The following is a 25786-nucleotide window of genomic DNA, read 5'->3' as shown; positions in this document are numbered from 1 at the left end:
GGCTGCTGCATTTCCTTACATTATCATAGGCAGTCCTTCAAATCGAGGAAGACTTGCTTCCACTCCTGAAGTGAGTTCTTTGGTGGCTGAACAGTCCAATACGAGAACCACAGTCCCTATCACAGGTGTGACAGATAGTCATTGAGGAAAAGGGTGGGTGGGACAGGTTTTCCGCACGCTCTTTCAGCTGCCTGCGCTTGATTTCTGCATGCTCTCGGCGATGAGACTCGAGGTGCTCAGCGCCCTCCCAGATGCTCTTCCTCCACTTAGGGCAGTCTTTGGCCAGGGATTCCCAGATGTCAGTGGGGATGTTGTACTTTAATCAGAGAGGCTTTGAGGGTGGCTTTGTAATGTTTCCTCTGCCCACCTTTGGCTCGTTTGCTGTGAAGGAGTTCCGAGTAGAGCACTTGCTTTGGGAGTCTCGTGTCTGGCATGCGGACAATGTGGCCTGCCCAGCGGAGCTTTTACATCCACCTGCATTTCCTTGCATTACAACAGTGACTACACTTCAGAATACTTGGTTGGCTGTGAAGCGTTTTGGGGTGTCTTGAGGATGTGAAATGCGCTATATAAAATGAAAACTTTTAAAATTTGCTCAATAGTTTAAGACATTTATTGCAGACTGGAAAGGCAACCTATGGAGGCATAGGAATAAGTCAAACAGCTTAAAAATAATTAACAAATGTGCTATTCATAGTGGCAGCTGTAGCTCAGTGGGTAGCACTCTCGCCTCTGAGTCAGAAGCTTGTGGGTTCAAATCCCACCCCAGGGACTTGAGCACAAATAAATCTAGGCTAACACTCCAGTGCAGTGCTAAGGAAGTGCTACACTGTTGGAGGTGCCATCTTTCGGATGACATGTTAAACCGAGGCCCTGTCTGCTCTCTGAAGTGTATGTAAAAGATCCCATGGCACTATTTTGAAGAGCAGGGGAGTTATCCCCGGTGCCTTGGCCAATATTTATCCCTTAGGGTCAACATAAAAAAAAACCAGATTACCTGGTCATCATCACATTGCTGTTTGTAGGAGTTTGCTTCTGTGCAAATTGGCTGCCGCATTTGCCACATTACAACAGTGACTACACTCCAAAAGTACTTCATTGGCTGTAAAACGCTTTGAGACGTACGGTGGTCGTGAAAGGTGCTATATAAATCCAAGTCTTTCTTTTCTTTCTTTCTTTCTATTCCGTTTGTTATCCTAGGTATGTTACTGAATTTTTCCCTCTACTTTAAGGCTAGTGAAGACACTTGATGGCCTAGGGAGTTGAGAATCACCTATGAAAAAACATTACAGTCACCTACCTCAGAAGATTAATAAAAAGTAAGGCAGAGTTCACAATAGGCCAAATTGTGTGTGGCTTGTGAAAACAATGAGGTTGTTGGACCAAAAGGTAATTTTTCCTTCATCATTTTCTCATGTTATTTTATAGGCAGACTTTATCATAGTTCAGTTAAGATCTGATCCTTTCCTAAAATTCAAGTGCTATTTCACACTTACCACATCACACCAACTATGGCCAGATTTTAATATTAATCTGCAATTACACTTCCACCCCTTCAAAAAAAAAAATAGGCTGCAATTCATGAACTACGTCACCATCCAGTAATTCCTGAAACATTCAGAGACGGCAGCACTCCACTGCTGATCCAATCATTCTCCCATATTGTCATATTCTTGTCCAGATGTTGTGTCAATAAATAATGCCAAGCATGTGACAATTTCAAAGGACAAACCTTTTTCTGCTTTGTGAACAAAGAACATGATAGAAATCATGTAAAAAGGCATCATGTTTACTTTTATGAAGACCCATGTACAACACCAGATTACAGGGTCTTCCATTTTTCCAAATAAACTCCAGACACAATTGTATGTGGAACAGCATATCTTTAATAATAAAAAATTGTACATATGGTATAATTTTGAGAACAAGATCACTTTCCTTCTTTTCTCTCCCTCTATGTTTTTCTCTCTTTTCTCACTCACTCTTTCTTTCTCCCGGACCACTTCTGCATCTTCCCTTATATACTCAACTTTCCCCTCCTTCCCGTCCCACAGCCCAACCCCGTAGGATTATTACACTTGCATACACAAAAAATGATGCATAACTCTCTTCGTTTCAAAGTCTGACAAATAGTTTTTGATGAAGAAAACGTCAAATATAGTACAGGTAGCATATTTTATTTCAAGTGTATGGAATTACTTAACAATAACCAATGGACAATTATCAGATGTAAAGCTGCAGCAATCAAACTTCTGCTCTTGTACTCTTGAGGGGGAAGACCTAATCGAGCAATTTCAATGTCAAATGAAAACAGCTCATTCCTCAGTTGAGTTTGGCTCATCTCAAACTTTGGAGACAATGACCTGCGATCCTCCTGGATGAGGTGGAGCTTTGGTGAGAGCAGCTACTGGGGGACACCAAGGGCATGGGCTCAGCGCACGGTGAGTCAGGTGGCGTGGATGGAGATGGCCAGGCCCTAAGCGCCACATCGGTACTTCCACTTTCACGTGACCAGTGCCAGAAAATGTACACAACCTGACCAGGGCAGGCAAGATAAGCATTCTCTGGGCTTTAATTCAGAACTCAGCGTTTTATTAAAAGAGAGAAAAATCATCAAAAGTTATCTGTCTATGTAAGTTTTTTTAAAAGAAAGGCTTGAGCTGGAAAGTTGTCTTTTTAATTCAGTGTTTCAAAGTGGGGGGGCGGGGGGGCAAGGGGAAGAGATATTGTCACTTCAGTATTTGCACCTCTCGCACACCAACTGACTTAACTTTTTTTCCTGTGTTCTTGCAGAGCAAATTGGTATACAATACCCAGGAGTGGGCAAGAATCGAAGGAGGAAGTACTCACTGAACACGAGAAGGCCTGCAGTGCAGCGGTCTCACGATGCAGTGCCTGTGGGCCGAGCTGAGGTTGGTACTGGATGCACGTCACTAGATGAGTTTCAGAGCCTCTTGCTTTATCTCCTGGCCAGAAACCACCCAAGCATGACGCCCAATAGTGTTATTTAAAATTACGTGGGGGGTTGATAGACAGGATGTGGGGGTGGTGGAGAGGAAATTAGAGTGAGAGCATGCGCATATGGAGTGTAAAAACCAGCATAGACCAGTGGCTCGAATGGCCTTTATTCATGTTGTAGAAAGGAAACTACGTAAACTGAGGAATGGACATGCTGCATCAACCTTTTATTCTTCCTTCCCACAGGTACACACCGTTCAGAGGACAGAGACTGAGCAGGAGGATGAGGAGGCCTCTGGGGAAGGGAGAAGGCGGGAGAGGTTTTGCGGGCGCTGCCATCCCACAAATTCTGGACCAATAATACATTTCCAGTTGGCCTCAAGAAGTGCCTATGAAAAGCAATTAGAACGAGTACATTTTCTCCAATTAAATATTGGGAAGACCGAAGCCATTGTTTTCAGTCTCCGCCACAAACTCTGGTCCATCAACCACCGACTCCATCTCTCTCCCTAGCATCTGTCTGAGGCTGAACCACACGGTTTGTAACCTTGGCATCATATTTGACCCTTAAATGCACCTTCGACCACATAGCCGTGGCATAACGAAGAGCGCCTATTTCCACTTCCGTAACATCGTCCGTCTCCACCCCGTCTCAGCTCAGAGGGTGGAGAACCTGTGGAGGCCAAGTCACTGAATATATTTAAGAGGGAGATAGATAGATTTCTAGAAACAAAAGGCATCAAGGGGTATGGGGAAAAAGCAGGAATATGGTGTTGAGATAGAGGATCAGCCATGATCATATTGAATGGCGATGCAGATTTGAAGGGCCGAATGGCCTACTACTGCTCCTATTTTCTATGTTTTTATGTGCTACTGAAATCTTCATCTATGCCTTTGTTACCTCTCGACTTGACTATTCCAACGTACTCCTGGCTTGCATACCACATTCTACCCTACATAAACTTGAGGTCATCCAAAACTCGGCTGACCGTGTCCTAACTCACACCAAGTCCCGTTCACCCATCACCTGTGTGTTCATTGGCTCACGGTTAAGCGATGCTTGATTTTAAAATTGTTTTCAAATCCCATCATGGCTTCACCCCTCCCTAGCTCTGTAACCTCCTCCAGCCCCACAACGCACCCCTGCCCGAGATATCTGCACTCCTGTAATTCTGCCTTCTTGAGCATCCCTGATTATAATTGGTCAAGCATTAGTGGCCGTGTCTTCAGCTGCATAGGGCCCAAGCTCTGGAATTCCCTCCATAAACTGCTCCACCTCTCTATCCTCCTTTAAGGCGTGCCTTAAAACCTACCTTTTGACCAAGCTTTTAGTCATCGGTCCTAATATCTCCTTATGTGGCTCTGCGTTAAATTTTGGTTTATACTACTGTGAAGCACCTTGGGACACTTTACGATGTTAAAGACACTATATAAATAGTGGTTGTTGTTGAAAAGGTAACTATGTAACCTGAGGAATGGACCTGCTGCATCATTGTAACCTTTTATTCTTCCTACCCACAGGTTCCCACTTTGCGGAGGGCATAGAGGCAAAGATTGAGCAAGAGGATGTGGAGGAACAAGTGGTTCAGGAGGATGGGGAGGCCAAGCACTCGGGGGCGGGGGGGAAGGGTTGCAGGCACTGCCATCCCACAAATCCTGGCCCAATAATGCACAAGATAAAAGCTCATGGGATTGGGGGTAATTTATTAGCATGAATAGAGGATTGGCTAACGAACAGAAAACAGAGTTGGGTTAAGTAGGTCATTTTCCGGTTGGCAAACAGTGACTAGTAGGGTGCCGCAGGGATCGGTGCTGGGTCCTCAACTATTTACAATCTATATTAATGACTTGGATGAAGGGACCAAGTGTAATGTAGCCAAGTTTGCTGATGATACAAAGATGGGTGGGAAAGCAAAATGTGAGGACACAAAAAATCTGCAAAGGGATATAGACAGACTAAGTGAATGGGCAAAAATTTGACAGATGGGAGTATAATGTGGGAAAATGTGAGGTTATCCACTTTGGCAGAAATAATAGAAAAGCAAATTATAATTTAAATGGAGAAAAATTGCAAAGTGCTGCAGTACAGAGGGACCTGGGGGATCCTTGTGCATGAAACTCTTTTGGAGTTTACCTGTAAAACATAAACATTAATCGGTGCCACCCGACCTGGATGACACACCAGATATTTACAAGGTCCTTGTGCATGAAACTCTTTTAGAGTTTATCTGTAAAACAAAACATTAAACCGTGCCACCCGACCTGGATGACATACCAGACATTTACAAGGCCCTTTTTTCCCGTTTTTTGGGGGTTTTTTTTGTGTTTTTCTTTTTTTTAGTTTTTTTTTGGGCACTAAAATCAAATTTTTTCCCCAGTGCCCCCTATAAAAGGGAAGGGGGACACTAAAAGCACCGGCAATTAAAACAAATTAAACTTTAAAACGTAAAATCAAATTAAAATTTGGTTGCCGGGCGTGATGATGCACTCCAGTCCCTCCGGTGCCCACCTCTCGCGGAAGGCCGCGAGCGTACCGGTGGACACCGCGTGCTCCATCTCCAAGGACACCCTGGACCGGATGAAAGAGCGGAAGAGAGGCAGGCAGTCAGGTTGAATGACCTCCTCGACCGCCCGCTGCCTGGACCGGCTGATGGCACCCTTGGCCGTGCCCAGGAGCAGTCCTACGAGGAGGCCTTCAGACCTACCCGCTCCCCTCCGCACAGGATGCCCAAAGATCAGGAGAGTGGGACTGAAGTGCAGCCAGAATTTCAGGAGCAGCCCCTTCAAATAATGGAACAGGGGCTGCAACCTCGTGCACTCAATAAAAATATGGAACACGGACTCCTCCAGACCGCAGAAATTGCAGGCGGCCTGGGAGTCCATGAACCGGCTTAAAAATTTGTTGCAAGGCACTGCTCCATGCACCACCCTCCAGGCCAAGTCCCCGATGAATAGTGGGAGGACCCCTGCGTAGAGTGCCCTCCATCGGGGACCCCCGCCTCCTCTGGACGGCAAGATGGTACGCCATGGCGTGTCCGGACGGCCGGCGAGGATGGCAAAGTTGAGAGTGTGCAGGAGCAGCCCGTACAGGAAACCCCTCCGCGCGGAACTGAAAGGCACGGAGGGGATTTCCCCGAGGCGGCTCAAGTTGTGAGGCGCCGGCCCCCGAGGGAGGTTCTGGGATTTGGCGCCAATGAGGAATTCCGTCCGGACGGGGGTCAGTTCGGACGGGATCTCCCCACGTGCTTGAGCCTCCTCGATGCACCTAACAGAGTCAGGGCCCAAAGCTGTTTTTAGCGACTCGATGGCTTCGGCCGCGTGGCGGACGTCGGCTGAATTTAGGCGCCGCGCCAGCATGCCTGGCGCCATCCAGCCCGCTCCTCCGCCATCGAGCAGGTCCCTGACCCTGGTCACCTCACCAGCCACAGCCCTCTCTTCCGACCGCCACATAAAACCTCGGTCGTGGAGGTACGGATTTCCTTGTGCATGAAACTCTTTTGGAGTTTACCTGTAACACATAAACATTAAATGGTGCCACCCGACCTGGATGACACACCAGATATTTACAAGGCCCTTTTTTTCTTTTTTTGTGGTTTTATTTTTTTTGTGTTTTTCTTTTTTTTGGTTTTTTTTTGGGGCGCTAAAATCACATTTTTTCCAGTGCCCCCTATAAAAGGGGAGGGGGACACTAAAAGCACCGGCAATTAAAACAAATTAAACTTTAAAACGTAATATCAAATTAAAATTTGGTTGCCGGGCGTGATGATGCACTCCAGTCCCTCTGGTGCCCACCTCTCGCGGAAGGCCGCGAGCGTACCGGTGGACACCGCGTGCTCCATCTCCAGGGACACCCTGGCTCGGATGTAAGAGCGAAAGAGAGGCAGGCAGTCAGGTTGAACGACCCCCTCGACCGCCCGCTGCCTGGACCGGCCGATGGCACCCTTGGCCGTGCCCAGGAGCAGTCCTACGAGGAGGCCTTCGGATCTACCCGCTCCCCTCCGCACAGGGTGCCCAAAGATCAAGAGAGTGGGACTGAAGTGCAGCCAGAATTTCAGGAGCAGCCCCTTCAAATAATAAAACAGAGGCTGCAACCTCGTGCATTCCATAAAAACATGGAACACGGACTCTTCCAGACCGCAGAAATTGCAGGCGGCCTGGGAGTCCGTGAACCGGCTTAAAAATTTGTTGCACGGCACTGCTCCGTGCACCACCCTCCAGGCCAAGTCCCCGATGAATAGTGGGAGGACTCCCGCATAGAGTGCCCTCCATCGGGGACCCCCGCCTCCTCCGGACGGCAAGATGGTACACCATGGCGTGTCCGGACGGCCGGCGAGGATGGCAAAATTGAGAGTGTGCAGGAGCAGCACGTACAGGAAACCCCTCCGCGCAGAACTGAAAGGCACGGAGGGGATTTCCCCGAGGCGGCTCAAGTTGTGAGGCGCCGGCCCCCGAGGGAGGTTCCGGGATTTGGCGCCAATGAGGAATTCCGTCCGGACGGGGGTCAGTTCGGACGGGATCTCCCCACGTGCTTGAGCCTCCTCGATGCACCTAACAGAATCAGGGCCCAAAGCTGTTTTTAGCGACTCGATGGCTTCGGCTGCGTGGCGGACGTCGGCTGAATTTAGGCGCCGTGCCAGCGTGCCTGGCGCCATCCAGCCCGCTCCTCCGCCATCGAGCAGGTCCCTGACCCTGGTCACCTCACCATCCACAGCCCTCTCTTCTGATCGCCACATAAAACCTCGGTCGTGGAGGTACGGATTTCCTTGTGCATGAAACTCTTTTGAGTTTACCTGCAAAAACAAAAACATTAAAACCATGCCACCCGCCTGGGTGACACAGCAGACATTTACAAGGCCCTTTTTTTTTCTTTTTTGTTTTTTTTTGGGGTTTTTTTTTGGGCACTAAAATCAAATTTTCCTTTTTTCCAGTGCCCCCTATAAAAGGAGAGGGGGACACTAAAAGCACCGGCAATTAAAACAAAATAAACTTTAAAACGTAAAATCAAATTAAAATTTGGTTGCCGGGCGTGATGATGCACTCCAGTCCCTCCGGTGCCCACCTCTCGCGGAAGGCCGCGAGCGTACCGGTGGACACCGCGTGCTCCATCTCCAAGGACACCCTGGACCGGATGTAAGAGCGGAAGAGAGGCAGGCAGTCAGGTTGAACGACCCCCTCGACCGCCCGCTGCCTGGACCGGCTGATGGCACCCTTGGCCGTGCCCAGGAGCAGTCCTACGAGGAGGCCTTCGGACCTACCCGCTCCCCTCCGCACAGGGTGCCCAAAGATCAGGAGAGTGGGACTGAAGTGCAGCCAGAATTTCAGGAGCAGCCCCTTCAAATAATAAAACAGGGGCTGCAACCTTGTGCATTCAATAAAAACATGGAACACGGACTCCTCCAGACCGCAGAAATTGCAGGCGGCCTGGGAGTCCGTGAACCGGCTTAAAAATTTATTGCACGGCACTGCTCCGTGCACCACCCTCCAGGCCAAGTCCCCGATGAATAGTGGGAGGACTCCCGCATAGAGTGCCCTCCATCGGGGACCCCCGCCTCCTCCGGACGGCAAGATGGTACGCCATGGCGTGTCCGGACGGCCGGCGAGGATGGCAAAGTTGAGAGTGTGCAGGAGCAGCCCGTACAGGAAACCCCTCCGCGCGGAACTGAAAGGCACGGAGGGGATTTCCCCGAGGCGGCTCAAGTTGTGAAGCGCCGGCCCCCAAGGGAGGTTCCGGGATTTGGCGCCAATGAGGAATTCCGTCCAGACGGGGGTCAGTTCGGATGGGATCTCCCCACGTGCTTGAGCCTCCTCGATGCACCTAACAGAATCAGGGCCCAAAGCTGTTTTTAGCGACTCGATGGCTTCGGCTGCGTGGCGGACGTCGGCTGAATTTAGGCGCCGTGCCTGCGTGCCTGGCGCCATCCAGCCCGCTCCTCCGCCATCGAGCAGGTCCCTGACCCTGGTCACCTCACCAGTCACAGCCCTCTCTTCTGATCGCCACATAAAACCTCGGTCGTGGAGGTACGGATTTCCTTATGCATGAAACACAAAAAAAGTTAATATGCAGGTGCAGCAAGTAATCAGGAAGGCAAATGGAATGTTGGCCTTTATTGCAAGGGGGATATAGTATAAAAGCAGAGAAGGCCTGCTACAACTGTACAGGGTATTGGTGAGGCCACAACTGGAGTACTGTGTACAGTTTTGGTCTCCATATTTAAGGAAGGATATACTTGCATTGGAGGCTGTTCAGAGAAGGTTCACTTGGTTGATTCCGGGGTTGGGGTGACCCATGAGGATATGTTGAGTGTATACACATTGGAGTTCAGAAGAAATGAAAGGTGATCTTATTGAAACATATAAGATAATGAGGGGACTCAACAGAGTGGATGCAGACAGGATAATTCCACTCATAGGGGAAACTAAAACTAGCATAGTCTTAGAATAAGGGGCCATCCATTTAAAACTGAGATGAGGAGAAATTTCTTCTCTCAGGAGGGTTGTAAATCTATGGAATTCTCTGCCCCAGAGAAATGTGGAGGCTGGGTCATTGAATATATTTAAGGTGGAGATAGACAGATTTCTGTGCGATAAGGGAGTAAAGGGATATGGTGAGCGGGCGGGAAGTGGAGTTGAGTTGAGTTGAGTTCATGATCTTATTGAATGGCGGAGCAGGCTCGAGGGACCAAATGGCCTACTCCTGCTCCTATTTCTTATGTTCTTATAGTACATTTCCAGTTGACCTCAATATGTGCTTATTTACAGCTATTAGAACGTGTGGCGGTAGAGGTTCAGATCAGGTTTTTCACAACTATGACCCAAGATACAATAGTCATTACTTGGTATAATGTTATTGTCCTTATAAAACAGCATGTACTGGCACTTATTGCAAGCTCCGCCATAGTAGATTCTAGGTTTAAAACGTTTAACATTTTACATGCGACTCACTCTTAAAAGAGAAGCAGAACTCCGCGTGATCAAAAAGGCCTGCGACCATTCTCATGCCAGCAGTCTCCGTGATAGAGCTGGGAGATGTTAGCAGTACTAACTCCAATGCTGTCCTTCCACTGCAGCGTGAGAGAAGGCGGGGGGGGGGGGGGGGGGGGAACCCGGCCGCTGGAAGCTACCTTCGCCGCCATTTGGTCGCCTGGCTTGGCCTGTGCACTGCGTCATCAGTTGTGGCGGACTCCTCCTTCCCCCCCACGCGTCACTGCGCCGAATGCGTAGTACGTCATCGGATCCTGAGTATGGTCGCCATTGGGTTAAACGTCTGAGAAATCCGGACGAGCAGCCAAGTTGAGAGGGGGGGTGAAGAAACCGCAGCCTCTCAGCCACTCGCCTGCCCCGAGCTCCAGCACCCCGACAACCCCCTTCGGAGACCGAGTCTGCAGCCGAACCGGGTGCAAGTGGCGATTAATGAAGTATGTCTGCCACAAGCGTTGACCCTCAGGTAGGCAGGGCCGGGAAGCGGCCGATTCTTTGTTGTCCCGTCCCCCCCCCTCGGCTTCTCCTCTCACTCCCTCCGCCGGCTGCTTCACCGGGGGACAATCGCGGGGTTTTGTTGTTCCATTGACCGAGGCCCTGGTTCCTTCTGGCAAATCTGCATTAACACTTTTCTCTTTTTTTTGCTTCCCGTTTGCTGCTGCTGTGCGTCCGCCTGGTGGCCCTGAAACAGAGAGCGAAAGGACAAGAGAATAAAGGTAAGGTGCTGGCCCGGGAGGCCCGGGGCTGTTGCAGATGGTTTTAAAATAACGCCTAAAGTTGCCACAAGTGGCTTTTATTTTATCTCCTGGGTGCCAGTCAGGAGATAACCGCCTCTTTATTTACCCCTGTCGCCTCCCCGTCTCTTTGCAATCTTGGGGTCGCGGCAACGTTGGGAGTAAATGTGGCGGAAATGCTCGCTAAAGTTGGGAGTTAAGGCCAAGTTTCCCCTCGGATCGTGGGATCGGCCTCCTCCCGGGTTAGGATGATTTGTACTAAGGAGACGTCATATGCTTCTGCTTTGCAGTTACCTCCTTTTGTCCAGAAGAGCAATTGTGTGAGGCGAGTTTATTTACAGACGTTTGTATAAATACGAGTCTCCCCCCACCCCCCTTATTTAACAACAATGCAACTTTTGAAAACCGAAAAAGCTGGAAATGCACTGGTAACCCGAAATGTAAACTTATTTTTCTCTTTACAGATGTCAACTGACTTGTATGCTTGTAGTTTTCTGGGGGGGGGGGGGGTTGCTTTAAGTTTCCAACATTTGTAGATTTTTAAAATAATTGCATTATTTAGCAAATTTGTGCAGATTATATGAACGTTTACTAGGGTGTTTTGTTTTGCAGTGCAAAATGGTTCGCTGCATCAAAAGGATACAGTGCACGACAATGATTTTGAGCCATACCTAAGTAGCCAGTCTAACCAGGTGAGCCAAATAAATATTTTATCTTTAGATCTCTGATGGGCACAACATAATCTGCCAACTCCAACTATAATAAGTGGGAAGGCCATAAATATATAATGTTTTATTTTTTTTGGAAGATAAGCTGATACAGTTTAACAAATGATACAATCAGTACACATTGTACTTTGTAAAGGTGTAGATTCACTCTAAGGAACAAAACAATGCTGTTATGGGGCGTTTAAGGGTCTTGTTACAGTAGATCTGGAAAGATAATATTTACAGTAGTGACGTTAGTAGGATAGACCTTTTTAAAGCTTACTTATTTGGAGATGTGTAATGTTGGCACATAAGGTCAGCAGATCCACAGTGCTATTATAAATGTTAAGTACATTTTTAACACTTATTGATTATAATACAAATTCTGCCACATATTTCATGTATAATAAAAATTTCCTAGAAATGGGAAATACAATTTAAAACAATAGTAATAATAACTTGTATTTATATAGCATCTTTAACGTAGTGAAACGTTCCAAGGCTCTTCGCAGGAGTGTTATGCCGGACAGTGAGCTGCATAAGTAGGAATTAGCACAGGTGGCCAAAAGCTTGGTCAAAGAGTTATGTTTTAAGGAGAGTGTGGAAGGAGGAAAGAGAGGTGGAGAGGTTTAGGCAGGGAGTTCCAGAGCTTGGGGCCTAGGCAACAGAAGGCAAAGTCACCAGTGCTTGAGCGATTAAAATCAGGGATGCCCAGGAGGGCAGAATTAGAGGAGCGCAGATATTGTAGGGCTGGAAGAGATTACAGAGGTAGGGAGGGGCGTGGGCATGGAAGGATTTGAAAATAAATAAGGATGAGAATTTTGAAAATGTTGCTTAACCAGAAGCCAATGTAGGTCAGCGAGTGAGGGGGACGCTGTGAGTTAGTACACAGGCAGCCGAGTTTTGGATCACATCTAGTTTACGTAGGCTAGAATATGGGATGCCAGTCAGGACTGCGTTGGAATAGTCAATTCTAGAGGTAACAAAGGAATGGATGAGGGCTTCATCAGCGGATGAGCTGAGGCAAGGGCAGAGATGGGTGATGTTATGGAGGTGGAAATAGGCGGCCTTAGTTATGCTGCGGATGTGTGGTCAAAAGCTCATTTCAGGGTCAAATATGACACCAAGATTGCGAACAGTGTGGTTCAGCCTCAGACAGAAGTTGGGGAGAGGGAAGGAGTCGGTGGCTAGGGAACAACAACTTGTATTTATACAGCGCCTTTAACGTAGTAAAATATCCTAAGGCGCTTCACAGGAGCATTATGAAACAACATTTGACACCAAGCCACATGAGATATTGCGGCCGATGTTATTTGAAACCAGGTAGATTATTTGGTATACAGTAGATCCTTTTTTTTAATATAAAAACAAAACAATCTTTCAGACCAAAAGTTCTGCGAGGAACTGCACACTTGAATTTTTCTTAATTATTATTGAAAAGTAATACTATTAATTAATATTGATGTGACGGATCAAATTGAGAGCTAGCTACATTTGTAACAGCATTGTAACAAATATCCATATTTTTTCATGCTGCCATACACAGTTTCACACTCATTTTGAAAGAAGCTCACCTGATCAGCTGTATGTTTGTGGGTCAAGATAATCAAACTTCTGTGGAATTACTTAGGATTCATTCCCTAGATTCTATATTGGGAGCATTTTCATGTGGCATTTTTTGCAATGTAAAAAAAAAAATGCAGGTTTAATGTCTGAAAGAGGAATCACTAATGGGTGAAATAGTTCATTGGCTGATGAGCTGGTATTAATTCCTGTTACAATCTGACCTTTTATAAGCCAACTAGTCAATATTCAAAGTAGTTATGTGCTGTAATTATGATGAACTAGTATGGTTTCTCTTTATTACGACATGCAGCCATTTACATTTGTGCTATTATTAACCTTAATAAGTGAGCAAAAAGATCTGATACCGTTGATCATTTTTCTTTGTGACTAATTGAATATTGTTGATCTCTGCGCTGTGTGTACTTGTAATGGAAGCTTGCGGTCTACTGAAGTGACTTACTATGCAAGAGTATGCTGTTTCTAGCATGGGTATCAATCACTGGGTGTACACACAATTGATGACCTGAAAATGGCCTTTCAGTACACCCTCTATTAAATTTCAGTGACTGTTTAGAGGGCACCTAATCAGAAATATCAGTAATAACCACCCTGTTTCTGTCTCGCCAATAAGTTGCATACACCTGTTCACAGAAAAATCTTGAATTCACTCTGCTTTTATTTTCTCCCCTTCCCTGCTCTCACAAAGGTATAGTGTATACAACTATAAGTATACAATAATGACTACACACCAAAAATACTTCATTGACTGTAAAGTGCTTTGAGACGTCTGGTGGTTGTGAAAGGCGCTATATAGTTGCACGTCTTTTTTCTCCAAGTACTTCACCCAAGTAGCCAGCATTCATGTTTGAGCCTTGACTTTTGACAGGCTACTTGGCCCAGGGGAATCTTAATCCTGTCCTCATCCAACATCCTCATGCATGCACTTCCAGCAGGTGTCATTTGATAGCCATCGGAATTGGGAGATTTTCCCCTCCCTATTGCACTGAGGCCAATTACAGTGCCCCTGCCATCACATTGGCTACGATCAGCGAACTCCGCATAGATTAAATATCAAATGGGGACCTACCTGATTCATATGACTCAACTGATGATTTGCTGCGCCATTGGGGGAGCTGCTGTCTGCAGTAAACCTTTTTTGTACTATTTTTAATTTGATGAGAGTGTTTGGATTCAGTTGTTCACATTTGTATTTAGTTATAATGGAATGTTTTAAGAAATAGGTTGCAGTTAAATTCACTGTACTCAAAGGAATGTAATAAATGTTCCATTTGAGTTGATGTCTAAAGTACTTTTTGTTGCTTAGCTCAAATCACTCGCATTATTAGATACAATACATGGCTTAATTTTTTCTTAATGTCTTAAAAAGTTTTTCATGTTAACTTATTCTAAATGTTGCCAAAGTTAACTGAAAGTTGTACAACAGTTAACCAAGCATTGAATTTACTTAATATTCAAAATACATAATTGGTTGTTTACCATATAAATGCAGAAATAATTTTAAAACATTCAACTGCTGAATATTAGAGCAAAATAATTAAACTTGCTGTTTTAGGACTGTTTAATAATTCTGAATTTAAAATCTTTCTGTTTAAATATAGCCCTCAAACGAGTAAAAGATTCCTTCTTTAATGTCTCTGGTGCATTTTGGTAAGAAGAATAAAGAGGCCACATACTCCTTAGAAAATACAAGTCTAAATGAGGTAGAGAATCTAAAGGGATCATGGGGTACAGATACACAAATTATTAAAAGTACTGATGCAGGTTAATAAGGCCATTTTAAAAAGAAAACCAAGCACTGGGGTTAATTTCTAGAGGGATATAATTGAAAAGCAGAGAAGTTGTGTTAAATTTGTATAGAACCTTGATGAGACCACAGTTGGAGTACTGTGCACCGTTCTGGTGATCTTAAAAAAGGATATCGAGGCACTGGAGAAGGTGCAAACAAGATTTGCAAGGATGATATCAGTGCTGAGAGGTTATACCTATCAGGAAATATTGAACAAGCTGGGACTCTTTACTTTAGAAAGGAGATGGCTGAAGGCTGATCTAGGTCTTTAAGATTATGAAAGGGTTTGATAGGGTAGACGTAGAGAAAATGTTTCTACTTGTGGAGTAGACCAAAACAAGGGGCATAAATGTAAGATAGTCACTAATAAATCCAATAGGGAATTCAGGAGAAACTTCTTTAGAATGTGGAATAAGAAGTAGTTGAGTTGAGGTGAATAGCAAAGATGCATTTAAGGGGAAGCTAGATAAACACTTGAGGGAGAAAAGAATAGAAGGTTATGTTGATGGGGTTAGATGAAGAAGGGTGGGAGGAGGTTCGTGTGGAGCATGGACGAATTGGGCCGAATGACCTGCTTCTGTGTTGTACATTCTGTATAATTCTATTTCTTTTCTTTGCTTGAACGCTGCTGAAAACTACTTGAAATAAGTGACGATTCCTGTGTTTTCTTTTATGTAACTAGGAAAAATCTTTGATCTCTAAATAGAGGTGTATTACACCTAGTTATTGCCATTTGAACTGACTGCATCATTCAAACTGACCACAACTTCCATTTTTCTCATGTTTTGAAAGGAAACATACACTGTCACTCTTCATTTAAAAAACAATTAAATGTGGGGTGTAACTTCAATGAAAATCCCATTGTCTGGTATATAGAAAAGTGTACCAAAAAAAGTAGATGTCAAAGTTGACAACAAGTGGTAAATATTTTCAACTAGTTCATAGTTTGCAGCTTTCAACACATTATAGAAGATTTATGTTCATTCCGTGAAGACTCAATATATGTTGAGACACCAAAAATTGTGGCATCTGATCATTTCCTTTAGCTTGCCTCACTTAGACCTTTACACAAGTGGTGTTTTTTTTTATATCATTGTAGTAATCTGATCAACTGTGACAGCAATATTAGAATAATCTGACTCAACAAAAAAGTGTTAATCTATCATACTTGTTGAAAGGATGTTCTGGTTAGTCACAATCATTAAAATACGTTATTGTAGTATTCACATTTTAATATAAATGTTTTAATTTTTAAAAAGAAACTGAATTGCATCATGCATACTCTGTCTGAATTGCCTTTTTCAGCCCAGTATTCTAATTCTGTTAATAGAACAATGAACAGACTGCCATTACATTTTGATTATGTTGCTTGAGTGTCTGTTTCCTGTTTACTGTGGGGTATGAATAGCATTAAAAAAAAATTATTAAAATTCAACCCACAATGGTAAAAAAAAAACTTTACAGTAATAACCATTTTAAAAACATTTTCCTAAAATGGTGGGGTAAGTCAACACCTTTATTAGTTCAAATAATTGAGTTGTAACCTTTGTAAAATTATGCTGTAAAATATAGCAGCACATTAGAATATTGTTCAACCATGATCGCTTCTCGAAAGGACCGATGAATTAAACCTGAAAATTTTTTCGTGTCCAGTATATGTTGGTCCCTTGGAGGACGAGACCGGGGAATTAGTAATGGGGAACATGGAGATGGCAGAAACTCTGAACAAATATTTTGTATCAGTCTTTACGGTAGAGGACACTAACAATATTCCAACAGTGGATAGTCAAGGGGCTATAGGGGGGAGGAACTTAACGCAATCACAATCACTAAGGAGGTGGTACTCAGTAAGATAATGGGACTAAAGGCGACTAAATCCCCTGGACCTGATGGCTTGCATCCTAGGGTCTTAAGAGAAGTAGCGGCAGGGATAGTGGATGCATTGGTTGTAATTTACCAAAATTCCCTGGATTCTGGGGAGGTCCCAGCAGATTGGAAAATTGCAAATGTAACGCCCCTATTTAAAAAAGGAGACAGACAAAAAGCAGGAAACTATAGACCAGTTAGCCTAACATTTGTGGTTGGGAAGATGTTGGAGTCCATTATTAAAGAACCAGTAGCAGGACATTTGGAAAAGCTAACTTCAGTCAGGCAGTCAGCATGGATTTATGAAGGGGAAGTCATGTTTGACAAATTTGCTAGAATTCTTTGAGGATGTAACGAACAGGATGGATAAAGGGGAACCAGTGGATATGGTATATTTGGACTTCCAGAAGGCATTTGACAAGGTGCCACATAAAAGGTTACTGCACAAGATAACAGTTCATGGGGTTGGGGGTAATATATTAGCATGGTTGGAAGATTGGCTAACGAACAGAAAACAGAGAGCAGGGATAAATGATTCATTCTCGGGTTGGCAATCAGTAACCAGTGGGGTTCCGCAGCGATCAGTGCTGGCACCCCAACTATTTACAATCTATATTAATGACTTGGAGGAAGGTAACGTAGCCAAGTTTGCTGACTATACAAAGATGGAAGGAAAAGCAATGTGTGAAGAGGACACACACAATCGGCAAAAAGACATAGACAGGCTAAGTGAGTGGGCAAAAATTTGGCAGATGGAGTATAATGTTGGAAAGTGTGAGGTCATGCACTTTGACAGAAAAAAAAAATCAAAGAGCAAGTTATTATTTAAATGGAGAAAGCTTGCAAAGTGCTGCAGTACAGTGGGACCTGGGGGACTTGTGCATGAAACACAAAAGGTTAATATGCAGGTACAGCAAGTGATCAGGAAGGCCAATGGAATCTTGGCCTTTATTGCAAAGGGTATGGAGTATAAAAGCAGGGAAGTCTTGCTGCAGTTGTACAGGGTTTTGGTGAGGCCACACCTGGAATACTGCACACAGTTTTGGTTTCCATATTTACGAAAGGATAGAAACATAGAAAATAGGTGCAGGAGTAGGCCATTCGGCCCTTCTAGCCTGCACCGCCATTCAATGAGTTCATGGCTGAACTCAGTAACCCCTTCCTGCTTTCTCGCCATACCCCTTGATCCCGCTAGTAGTAAGGACTTCATCTAACTCCCTTTTGAATATATTTAGTGAATTGGCCTCAACTACTTTCTGTGGTAGAGAATTCCACAGGTTCACCACTCTCTGGGTGAAGAAGTTTCTCCCCATCTCGGTCCTAAATGGCTTACCCCTTATCCTTAGACTGTGACCCCTGGTTCTAGACTTCCCCAACATTGGGAACATTCTTCCTGCATCTAAGCTGTCTTAAACCCGTCAGAATTTTAAACGTTTCTATGAGGTCCCCTCTCATTCTTCTGAACTCTAGTGAATACAAGCCCAGTTGATCCAGTCTTTCTTGATAGGTCAGTCGTACCATCCAGGGAATCAGTCTGGTGAACCTTGGCTGCACTCCCTCAACAGCAAGAATGTCCTTCCTCAAGTTAGGAGACCAAAACTGTACACAATACTCCAGGTGTGGCCTCACCAAGGCCCTGTACAACTGTAGCAACACCTCCCTGCCCCTGTACTCAAATCCCCTCGCTATGAAGGCCAACATGCCATTTGCTTTCTTAACCGCCTGCTGTACCTGCATGCCAACCTTCAATGATATACTTGCTTTGGAGGCAGTTCAGAGGAGGTTCACCAGATTGATTCCGGAGATGAGGGGGTTGACTTATGAGGAAAGGTTGAGTAGGTTGGGCCTTTATTCATTGGAATTCAGAAGAATGGGGTGATCTTATCGAAACGTATAAGATTATGAGGGGACTTGACGGGTTGGTGCAGAGAGGATGTTTCCACTGATAGGGGAGACTAGAACTAGGGGGCATAATCTTAGAATAAGGGGCCGTCCATTTAAAACTGAGATGAGGAGAAATTTCTTCTCTGAGGGTTGTGGATCTGTGGAATTCGCTGCCTCAGAGAGCTGTGGAAGCTGGGACATTGTCTATTTCTGTCTTAAATTTATTCAGTTTCTTAAACGATAAGGGATTATGGAGAGCGGGCAGGGAAATGGACCTGAGTCCATGATCGGATCAGCCATGATCGTATTAAATGTGGAACTCTGAAGTTTGTTTGTAGTAATTTAAATATTTTGAAAATAGTTAATTGCACATTTTGGGCATATGTAGTCGTTATCAATGGGATTAATATTTAATTCAAGAAATTAAATTTGTAACAAAATGTGTTTGTAAAAGAATTGTGATCATAAAACAGAAACTGGCTGTTTTATGTTTGTGCTGAAGATCCTGTTAAGCCTAACTATATTCAGCTGCTTTATCAGTGACCTCTTCCCTCCATAAAGATGTTCGCTGATGATTGTACAATGTTGAGTTCCCTTCTCAATTCCTTAGATAATGAAGCAGTCCATACCTGCATGTAGCAAGACATGAGCAACATTTAGCCTTGGGCTGATATGTGGCAAGTAGCATTTGTGCCACACAAGTGGCAGGCAATGACCATCTCCAACAAGAGAGAGCCTAACCCAATTCTCCTTGAATTCAATGGCATGAGCATCACCAAGTACATCACCATCAACATTGACCAGAAACTCAACTGTTTCAGTCACATAAATGCCATGGCTATTAGAGCAGATGCGATGAGTGGTTGACCTGACTCCCTAAAGCCTTTAAACCACCTGTCAGGATTATGATTGAATACTCTCCACTTGTCTTGATGGGTGCAGCTGCAAACACACTTGAGACGCTCAGCACCATCCAGGATAAAGTAGTCCTCTTGATCAACATTTCATCCACTAGTCTAAATATTCACCCACTCCACTACATACAGAATGCAATGCAGCAAATCGCCATGTCTTCATCGGCAGCACCTCGCAAACCCGTGATCTTCGCCACCTAGAAGGCAAGGGCAGAAGATGCATAGGGACACTGTCGTCTCCAAGTTCCCCTCTAAGTCACACACCATCACGCGTTAGATATTAATTGCTGGTCCTTCGTAGTCACTGGGATAAAATCCTGGAACTCTTGTATTGCGTGAGCACCATGGATGGCAGCAGTTCAAAAAGAAGGCCGAAAGCTGAACGAAAAGGGAGTCGAGGGTTATGCGGAGCGGGCAGGGAAGTGGAGTCGAGGCCAAGATCAGATCAGCCATAATCTTATTGAATGATGGAGCAGGCTCGTGGGGTCAAATGGCCCAATCCTGCTCCTATTTCTTATGTAAGGCCCACCACCACCTTCTCGAGCAAGGGATGGGCAATAAATGCTGACCTTGCCAGAGATGCCCACATCCCAAGAATGAATTCCTTCCTTTCCTCCTTCTAAGTTCAAATAGTTAACCTTTCCTCTCTCAAATTATGATTCTATGAAACTTTAAACATAATTAATTGTTTTCAGTAGAATTGTTTGCTCAGGTCAGTTGGCTTTTAGCTGGTTTGAGATGCCTCAACACTGCAGTGGCCTGGCTATCCTCAGTGTTTGTGTCTTGGATTTCTAAAGAGCCTGTCATCCATTTTACCCATGAGAGAGCAGAATGAAAGTAGCATTCAGTTGGTATCCATGTCGCATGCCATGATAATTTAAGAAAGTGTACCACTGAAATTGGTCACAGCACCATTGATGCAACTTAAAATATCTGTGGCTAACGCAAGCAATTGTAGCTGTGCCCACTATGTGAAACCATTGCTGCATGACATAATCCTCATGGTGCATAACCTGATATTTAAAGGCAAAACTTGTAATGTAAAATGTGATAAATAATGGTGTTGGCCAATCGAACCTCCCACTGAATTCTTTGTGCATTCTTATTGTCAATTTACTAATTACCATGGATTTTAGGTCTTGTCTTTAAGATTTAATGGTTACTTTGATTTTAATTGGAAGAGGGTAAGAACTCAACTAATACTGCTATTGCAAACTAGATTAACAGGTTATAATATAAAGACTTAACACATTGAGGTTGTAATACATCAAGGGGTATAAATAGATTGCTGCCGAAACCACAAAAGCCAGGAGTGATGTATTGATCTAAACTGAACCCCAGCTCATTAACTGCCTATTCTCCCCAAGTTTTCATTTAACTTTATAAAAAAAAATTGTTGACCTGGTATTTTCTTTGTGTGTGAGAGTAATTTTACCATTCTAGTGATTACATTATGAGAGGTAGAAAGTTGGGACACTGATTAAACTACTGATACATTTTCAGGTATGAGATGTAGATCTGAAATCATTGATTATTGAGTCTAAATATGGTGACTTATGAAAGATTTATTTTGCTAAGGGTTCTTAACTGGACTCTCTCAATATTGATATTTGAGAAAATATAGCTATCATGATTAATGTTGGGTTATTAAATGCCTTGATTGCATTACTACATAGTTTCTCTTGTATGTTTACTGAGTAGCAGTTGTGCTGTTTATGACAGCTGCTGTGAGATTGTAAAACTCTCCAAATAGAAGTTTAAAACATTGCAGTATCTTAGAGTAGGTGCAGACTTGTTATGTTGATTTAAAACTTGTGAATGTATCGAATTTATTTTTCTCCTCCTCCTTCCACCCCATTCTTTCCTTTTGTTATCTGTCCCAGTAAGAAAGTAGTATGTGTACAACTTAATGTAATCTGGAATAGAAATCAAAGAAGTACACAACATGTAGATTAGTGTCTGAAAGAGATGGGATAAATTTTGGGGTATAACTCTTCTTTAGAAATCCTACCGCTTGTTGGTAATATTAGTTCACTTCTATAATTCTGATAGTTACAAACAGGGTTTGGAAAAACTGGTGCTCAATTGACCAGGGCACAAGACGACTGGTATATTAGTGATGCTTACCCAACTGGACAAGTCATTTGTAGCTGCGATTGCATTTTGTGGCCAAGCTCAATGTTATAAGACATTATAGGTGGCTTACCCTGAATATATATGAAGAAAGACTTTGGTGCATTCTCTGTTCCATTTAAGAAAAATGCAAACAGCATCGAAAGCAATTTTGAAATTCTTACTGAGTACTGCACTAGCAAAGAAGTTATTCAATGTAGTTTATATTTCAACCAGTTTGGATATGTTGAAACATTCAAACCCCATATTCTTGTGTAGGTGCTGAAGCTGATAATTAATTAAACCCAAGTTCGAGCTTTTATGTTAGTCAGTCAGAGTTTTGCGTTGGTAGAAAATGTTTTGTTTCTTTGCAATAGCTTAAATAATGTTGTTTTTCTGCTGCAGTGTAATGTACTTTAGTTCCTCGTGCAATTAAATTGGTCCTGTTTTACTGGGGGGGGGTAGATTCTACATTGCTGACAGCAACAGATAAACAACTGCATACATGTAGTTGTTTGAAAATAATTTATTCGCAGCTTCATCTTTATTTTTCGGACATTGCTTGATTGTAGGAGAAGGTCAGTACTGGTCAGCATTTGGGAATCTGCGTTGAAGACCTGTAGGGTGGTCTGAGCACTCAGCCAGAAAAGTAGTGTCTGTTGCAGCTATCTCCTGAAGAGTTGGGGAAAACCACATTTACACATGAGCTCCGTGCAGTGGCACTGAATGATTTAGCTTACAGCGTGTTGCTAATATTAGGACTGCCACTACAGTGTAGCACTGTTAAGGCACCATTAAATACTGCATGTTAAAGAAAAATAAAACTCGAGGGCGGGGAGAAAGAATACTTAGTATTTTGTCTGTCTGTCTGAGGAAATTTAGGGAATTTTTTTTCTGGAAATGGAAGCTCTGAGCTAGTCTTACGGCTCAATCACCACTGATTCATTCCTGTTTATCAGGAGTGGTGCTGTGCTGGCTTGGTTTGCTACAGCTTGTAATTGTATAGATGGCAAATCTTGACTGGTCTTTTGCTTTTTAATTATGAATTATTATCTTGTGAAACTTTCACTGAACTCTTATTTTATCTTGAAGGTTTACTGGTTGTAGTCGCCCCCTCCCCAAAACTGAACCCTAAATAAACCACATCCCCATTTATGTAACTGGAAGAAATAGCTGATTAAATTTCAGTGTACATAAGGAGACTTGTTTACACACCGCAGAAAATCTAATTATTTAGTTAGGGTGCAGTTTAAAATTTTTATACAGAATGACGTTTTTTTTATGAGGTACCATAGAGGGTTGATGAGTGCAATGCCGTTGATGTGGTGTACATGGACAAAGGCGTTTGATAAAGTGCCACATAATAGGCTTGCCAGCAAAGTTGAAGCCCATGGATTACATCATAGGCAGTCCCTCGAAATTGAGGAAGACTTGCTTCCATTCTAAAAGTGAGTTCTCGGGTGACTGTATAGTCCAATACATGAATTATAGTCTCTGTCACAGGTGGGACAGACAGCGGTTGAGGGAAGGGGTGGATAGGGAGTCTGGTTTGCCGCACACTCCTTCCGCTGTCTGCGCTTGATTTCTGCATGCTCTTCCTCCACTTAGATTGGTCTTGGGCCAGGGATTCCCAGGTGCCAGTGGGGATGTTGCACTTTATCAAGGAGGCTTTGAGGGTGTCCTTGAAAAGTTTCCTCTGCCCACCTGGGGCTCGCTTGCCACGTAGGAGTTCAGAGTAGAGCGCTTGCTTTGGGAGTTTCGTGTCGGGCATGCGGACAATGTGGGGATGTTGGCCAGAGCGAGAACACTAACATTGTTGCGTCTATCCTCCCAGTGGATTTGCAGGATCTTGCGGAGGCAGCACTGGTGATACTTCTCCAGTGCTTTGAGGTGTCTACTGTATATGGTCCACGACTCTGAGCCATATAGGAGGGCGGGTATCACTGTAGACCATAAGCTTGGTGCCAGATTTGAGATCCTGGTCTTCAAACAGCTCTATTCCTCAGGTGACTGAAGGCTGCGCTGGCACACTGGAGGCAGTGTTGGGCCTCATCATCGATGTCTGCCCTTGCTGATGGTAGGCCCCCGAGGTATGGAAAATGGTCCATACCTCTGTCCTTGATTCCATCCCGCAGCATGCTACCCGCCACCATCCCAACAAAACCCCAGCCCTGCACGAGGTAGAAAAGGCTATATGTCAGTTCAAGAACAACAAGGCGAGGCACTAAACTATGACGGAGAAGCACTATTAGCACGAATGCATGACCTCATCTCGCTTATCTGGAAGGAGGAGAGCATGCCGGGAGAACTCAGAGATGCCGTAATTGTGACCATCTTCAAAACAGGGCACAAGTTCGACTGCGGCAACTACAGAGGAATCTCCCTGCTGTCGGCCACGAGGAAAGTCATTGCAAGAATCCTCCTCAACCATCTTCTCCCTGTGGCTGAAGAGCTCCTCCCAGATTCACAATGGAATAAAAGGGACTGTAGCAGCATCGATACGAAGTTGGCTAAGTGACAGGAAACAAAGAGTAGTGGTGAACTGGAGGATGGTATACAGTGGTGTTCCTCAGGGATCGGTTGTTCTTCTTGATATATATTAATGACTTAGACTTGGCTGTAGAGGGCACAAATTCAAAATTTGCAGATGTGAAAAAACTTGGAAGTATAGTGAACAGTGTGGAGGATAGTGAAAGAGACATAGATAGGCTGGTGGAATGGGTGGACATGTGGCAGATGAAATTTAATGCAGAAAAGTGCGAAGTGATACATTTTGGTAGGAAGAACGAGAGGCAGTAATATAAACTAAAAGGTACAATTCTCAAGAGGATGCATGAACAGAGAGACCTGGAGGTATATGTGTACAAATCATTGAAGGTGGCAGGGCAAATTGAGAAAGCAGTTTATAAAAAGCATATGGGATCCTGGGCTTCATAAATAGAGGCATAGAGTTCAAAAGCAAGGAAGTTATGATGAACCTTTATAAATCACTAGTTCCGCCTCAACTGGAATATTGTGTCCAATTCTGGGCACCGCACTTCAGGAAGGATGTGAAGGCCTTCGCGAGGGTGCAGAAAAGATTTACAAGAATAGTTCCAGGGATGAGGAACTTCAGTTATGTGGATAGATTAGAGAAGCTGGGGTTGTTCTCCTTGGAGCAGCGATGGTTGAGAGGAGATTTGATAGAGGGTTTCAAAATCATAAATGATCTAGACAGAGTAGATAGAGAGAAACTGTTCCCATTGTGGAAAGGTCGAGAACCAGAGGTCCCAGATTTAATGAGATTGGCAGAAGAACCAAAGGCGACATGGGGGCAAATATTTTTACGTAGGGAGTGGTTAGGATCTGGAATGCACTGATTGAAAGGGTGGTGGAGGCAGATTCAATTGCGGTTTTCAAAAGGGAATTGCATAAGTACCCGAAGGAAAAATATTGCAGGGTGGTGGAGTGGGACTAGACTAACTGAAGTGCTCTTGCAGAGAGCTGGCCTTGGCTCCATGGGTCGAATGGCCTCCTGTGTTGTAAGCATTCTATGATTCTATTCTATAATAATATTTGGCTAAAAGGGTATGAAGAAAAACTTGAAGCGTTGGATTTTTTCACTGGAATAGAGAAGATTAAGAGGGATCTCATGCAGGTTTTCAAGATTCATGGGTTTTGAGAGGACAATAATGAAGGATTGTTTCCACTGATTGGTGAATCAGTTGTGGTCATAAACTCAGTACAATCATTATAATAACAAGAAGTTTCACACAGGATTATTAGGACATGGCACAAGTAGCTCTGGAATTTCATTTTTAAAAGAATTCAACTCTGCTGCCCATGTCACCAAGTTCTGTTTACCCATCACCCCTGTGTTTGCTGACCTCGGATGATCAATGCCTCGATTAAAAAAATTTTCATCCCTGTTTTCAAATCACTCCATGGCCATGTCCCATTCTATCTCTGTATCCTCCTCCAGCTCTACAACCCTCAGATATCTGCGCTCCTCCAATTCTGGCCTCTTGAGCATCCCTGATTTTAATCGCTCCACCATTGGCGGCCGCTGCTAAGGCCTAAAGCTCGGAATTCCCTCCCTAAACCTCGCTCTCTTCCTTTCAGACACTCCTTAAAACTTACCTCTTTGACCAAGCTTTTGGTCATCTGGCCCAATAGCTTATGTAGCTCGGTGTCAAATTTTGTTTGATAATGCTCCTGCGAAGTGCCTTGGGACGTTTTACTACTTTAAAGGTGCTAAATAAATATAAGTTGTTGGAATTG

At 44.1% G+C, this 25786-nt stretch overlaps 1 protein-coding gene across 2 annotated transcripts in view; it reads left to right on the top strand.

The window, feature by feature from the left end:
- The first annotated feature begins 10190 nt into the window (after nt 1-10190).
- The window catches only part of ythdf1 (YTH N6-methyladenosine RNA binding protein F1), a 35960-nt gene continuing 20364 nt past the window's right edge, over nt 10191-25786 (top strand). For both annotated transcript variants that reach the window (XM_070896148.1, XM_070896149.1), the window contains exons 1-3: nt 10191-10402; nt 10628-10652; nt 11283-11362. In XM_070896148.1, coding sequence (XP_070752249.1) covers nt 10376-10402; nt 10628-10652; nt 11283-11362 — 132 coding nt within the window. In that variant the 5' untranslated portion in view covers nt 10191-10375. The remainder of the gene's footprint in view (nt 10403-10627; nt 10653-11282; nt 11363-25786) is intronic.

Source organism: Pristiophorus japonicus, chromosome 12 (assembly GCF_044704955.1).
Source record: "Pristiophorus japonicus isolate sPriJap1 chromosome 12, sPriJap1.hap1, whole genome shotgun sequence".
NCBI lineage: Eukaryota > Metazoa > Chordata > Chondrichthyes > Pristiophoridae > Pristiophorus > Pristiophorus japonicus.
The sequence above is the reverse complement of the archived record's forward strand: the minus strand, read 5'-3'. Positions and strand labels throughout refer to the sequence as shown.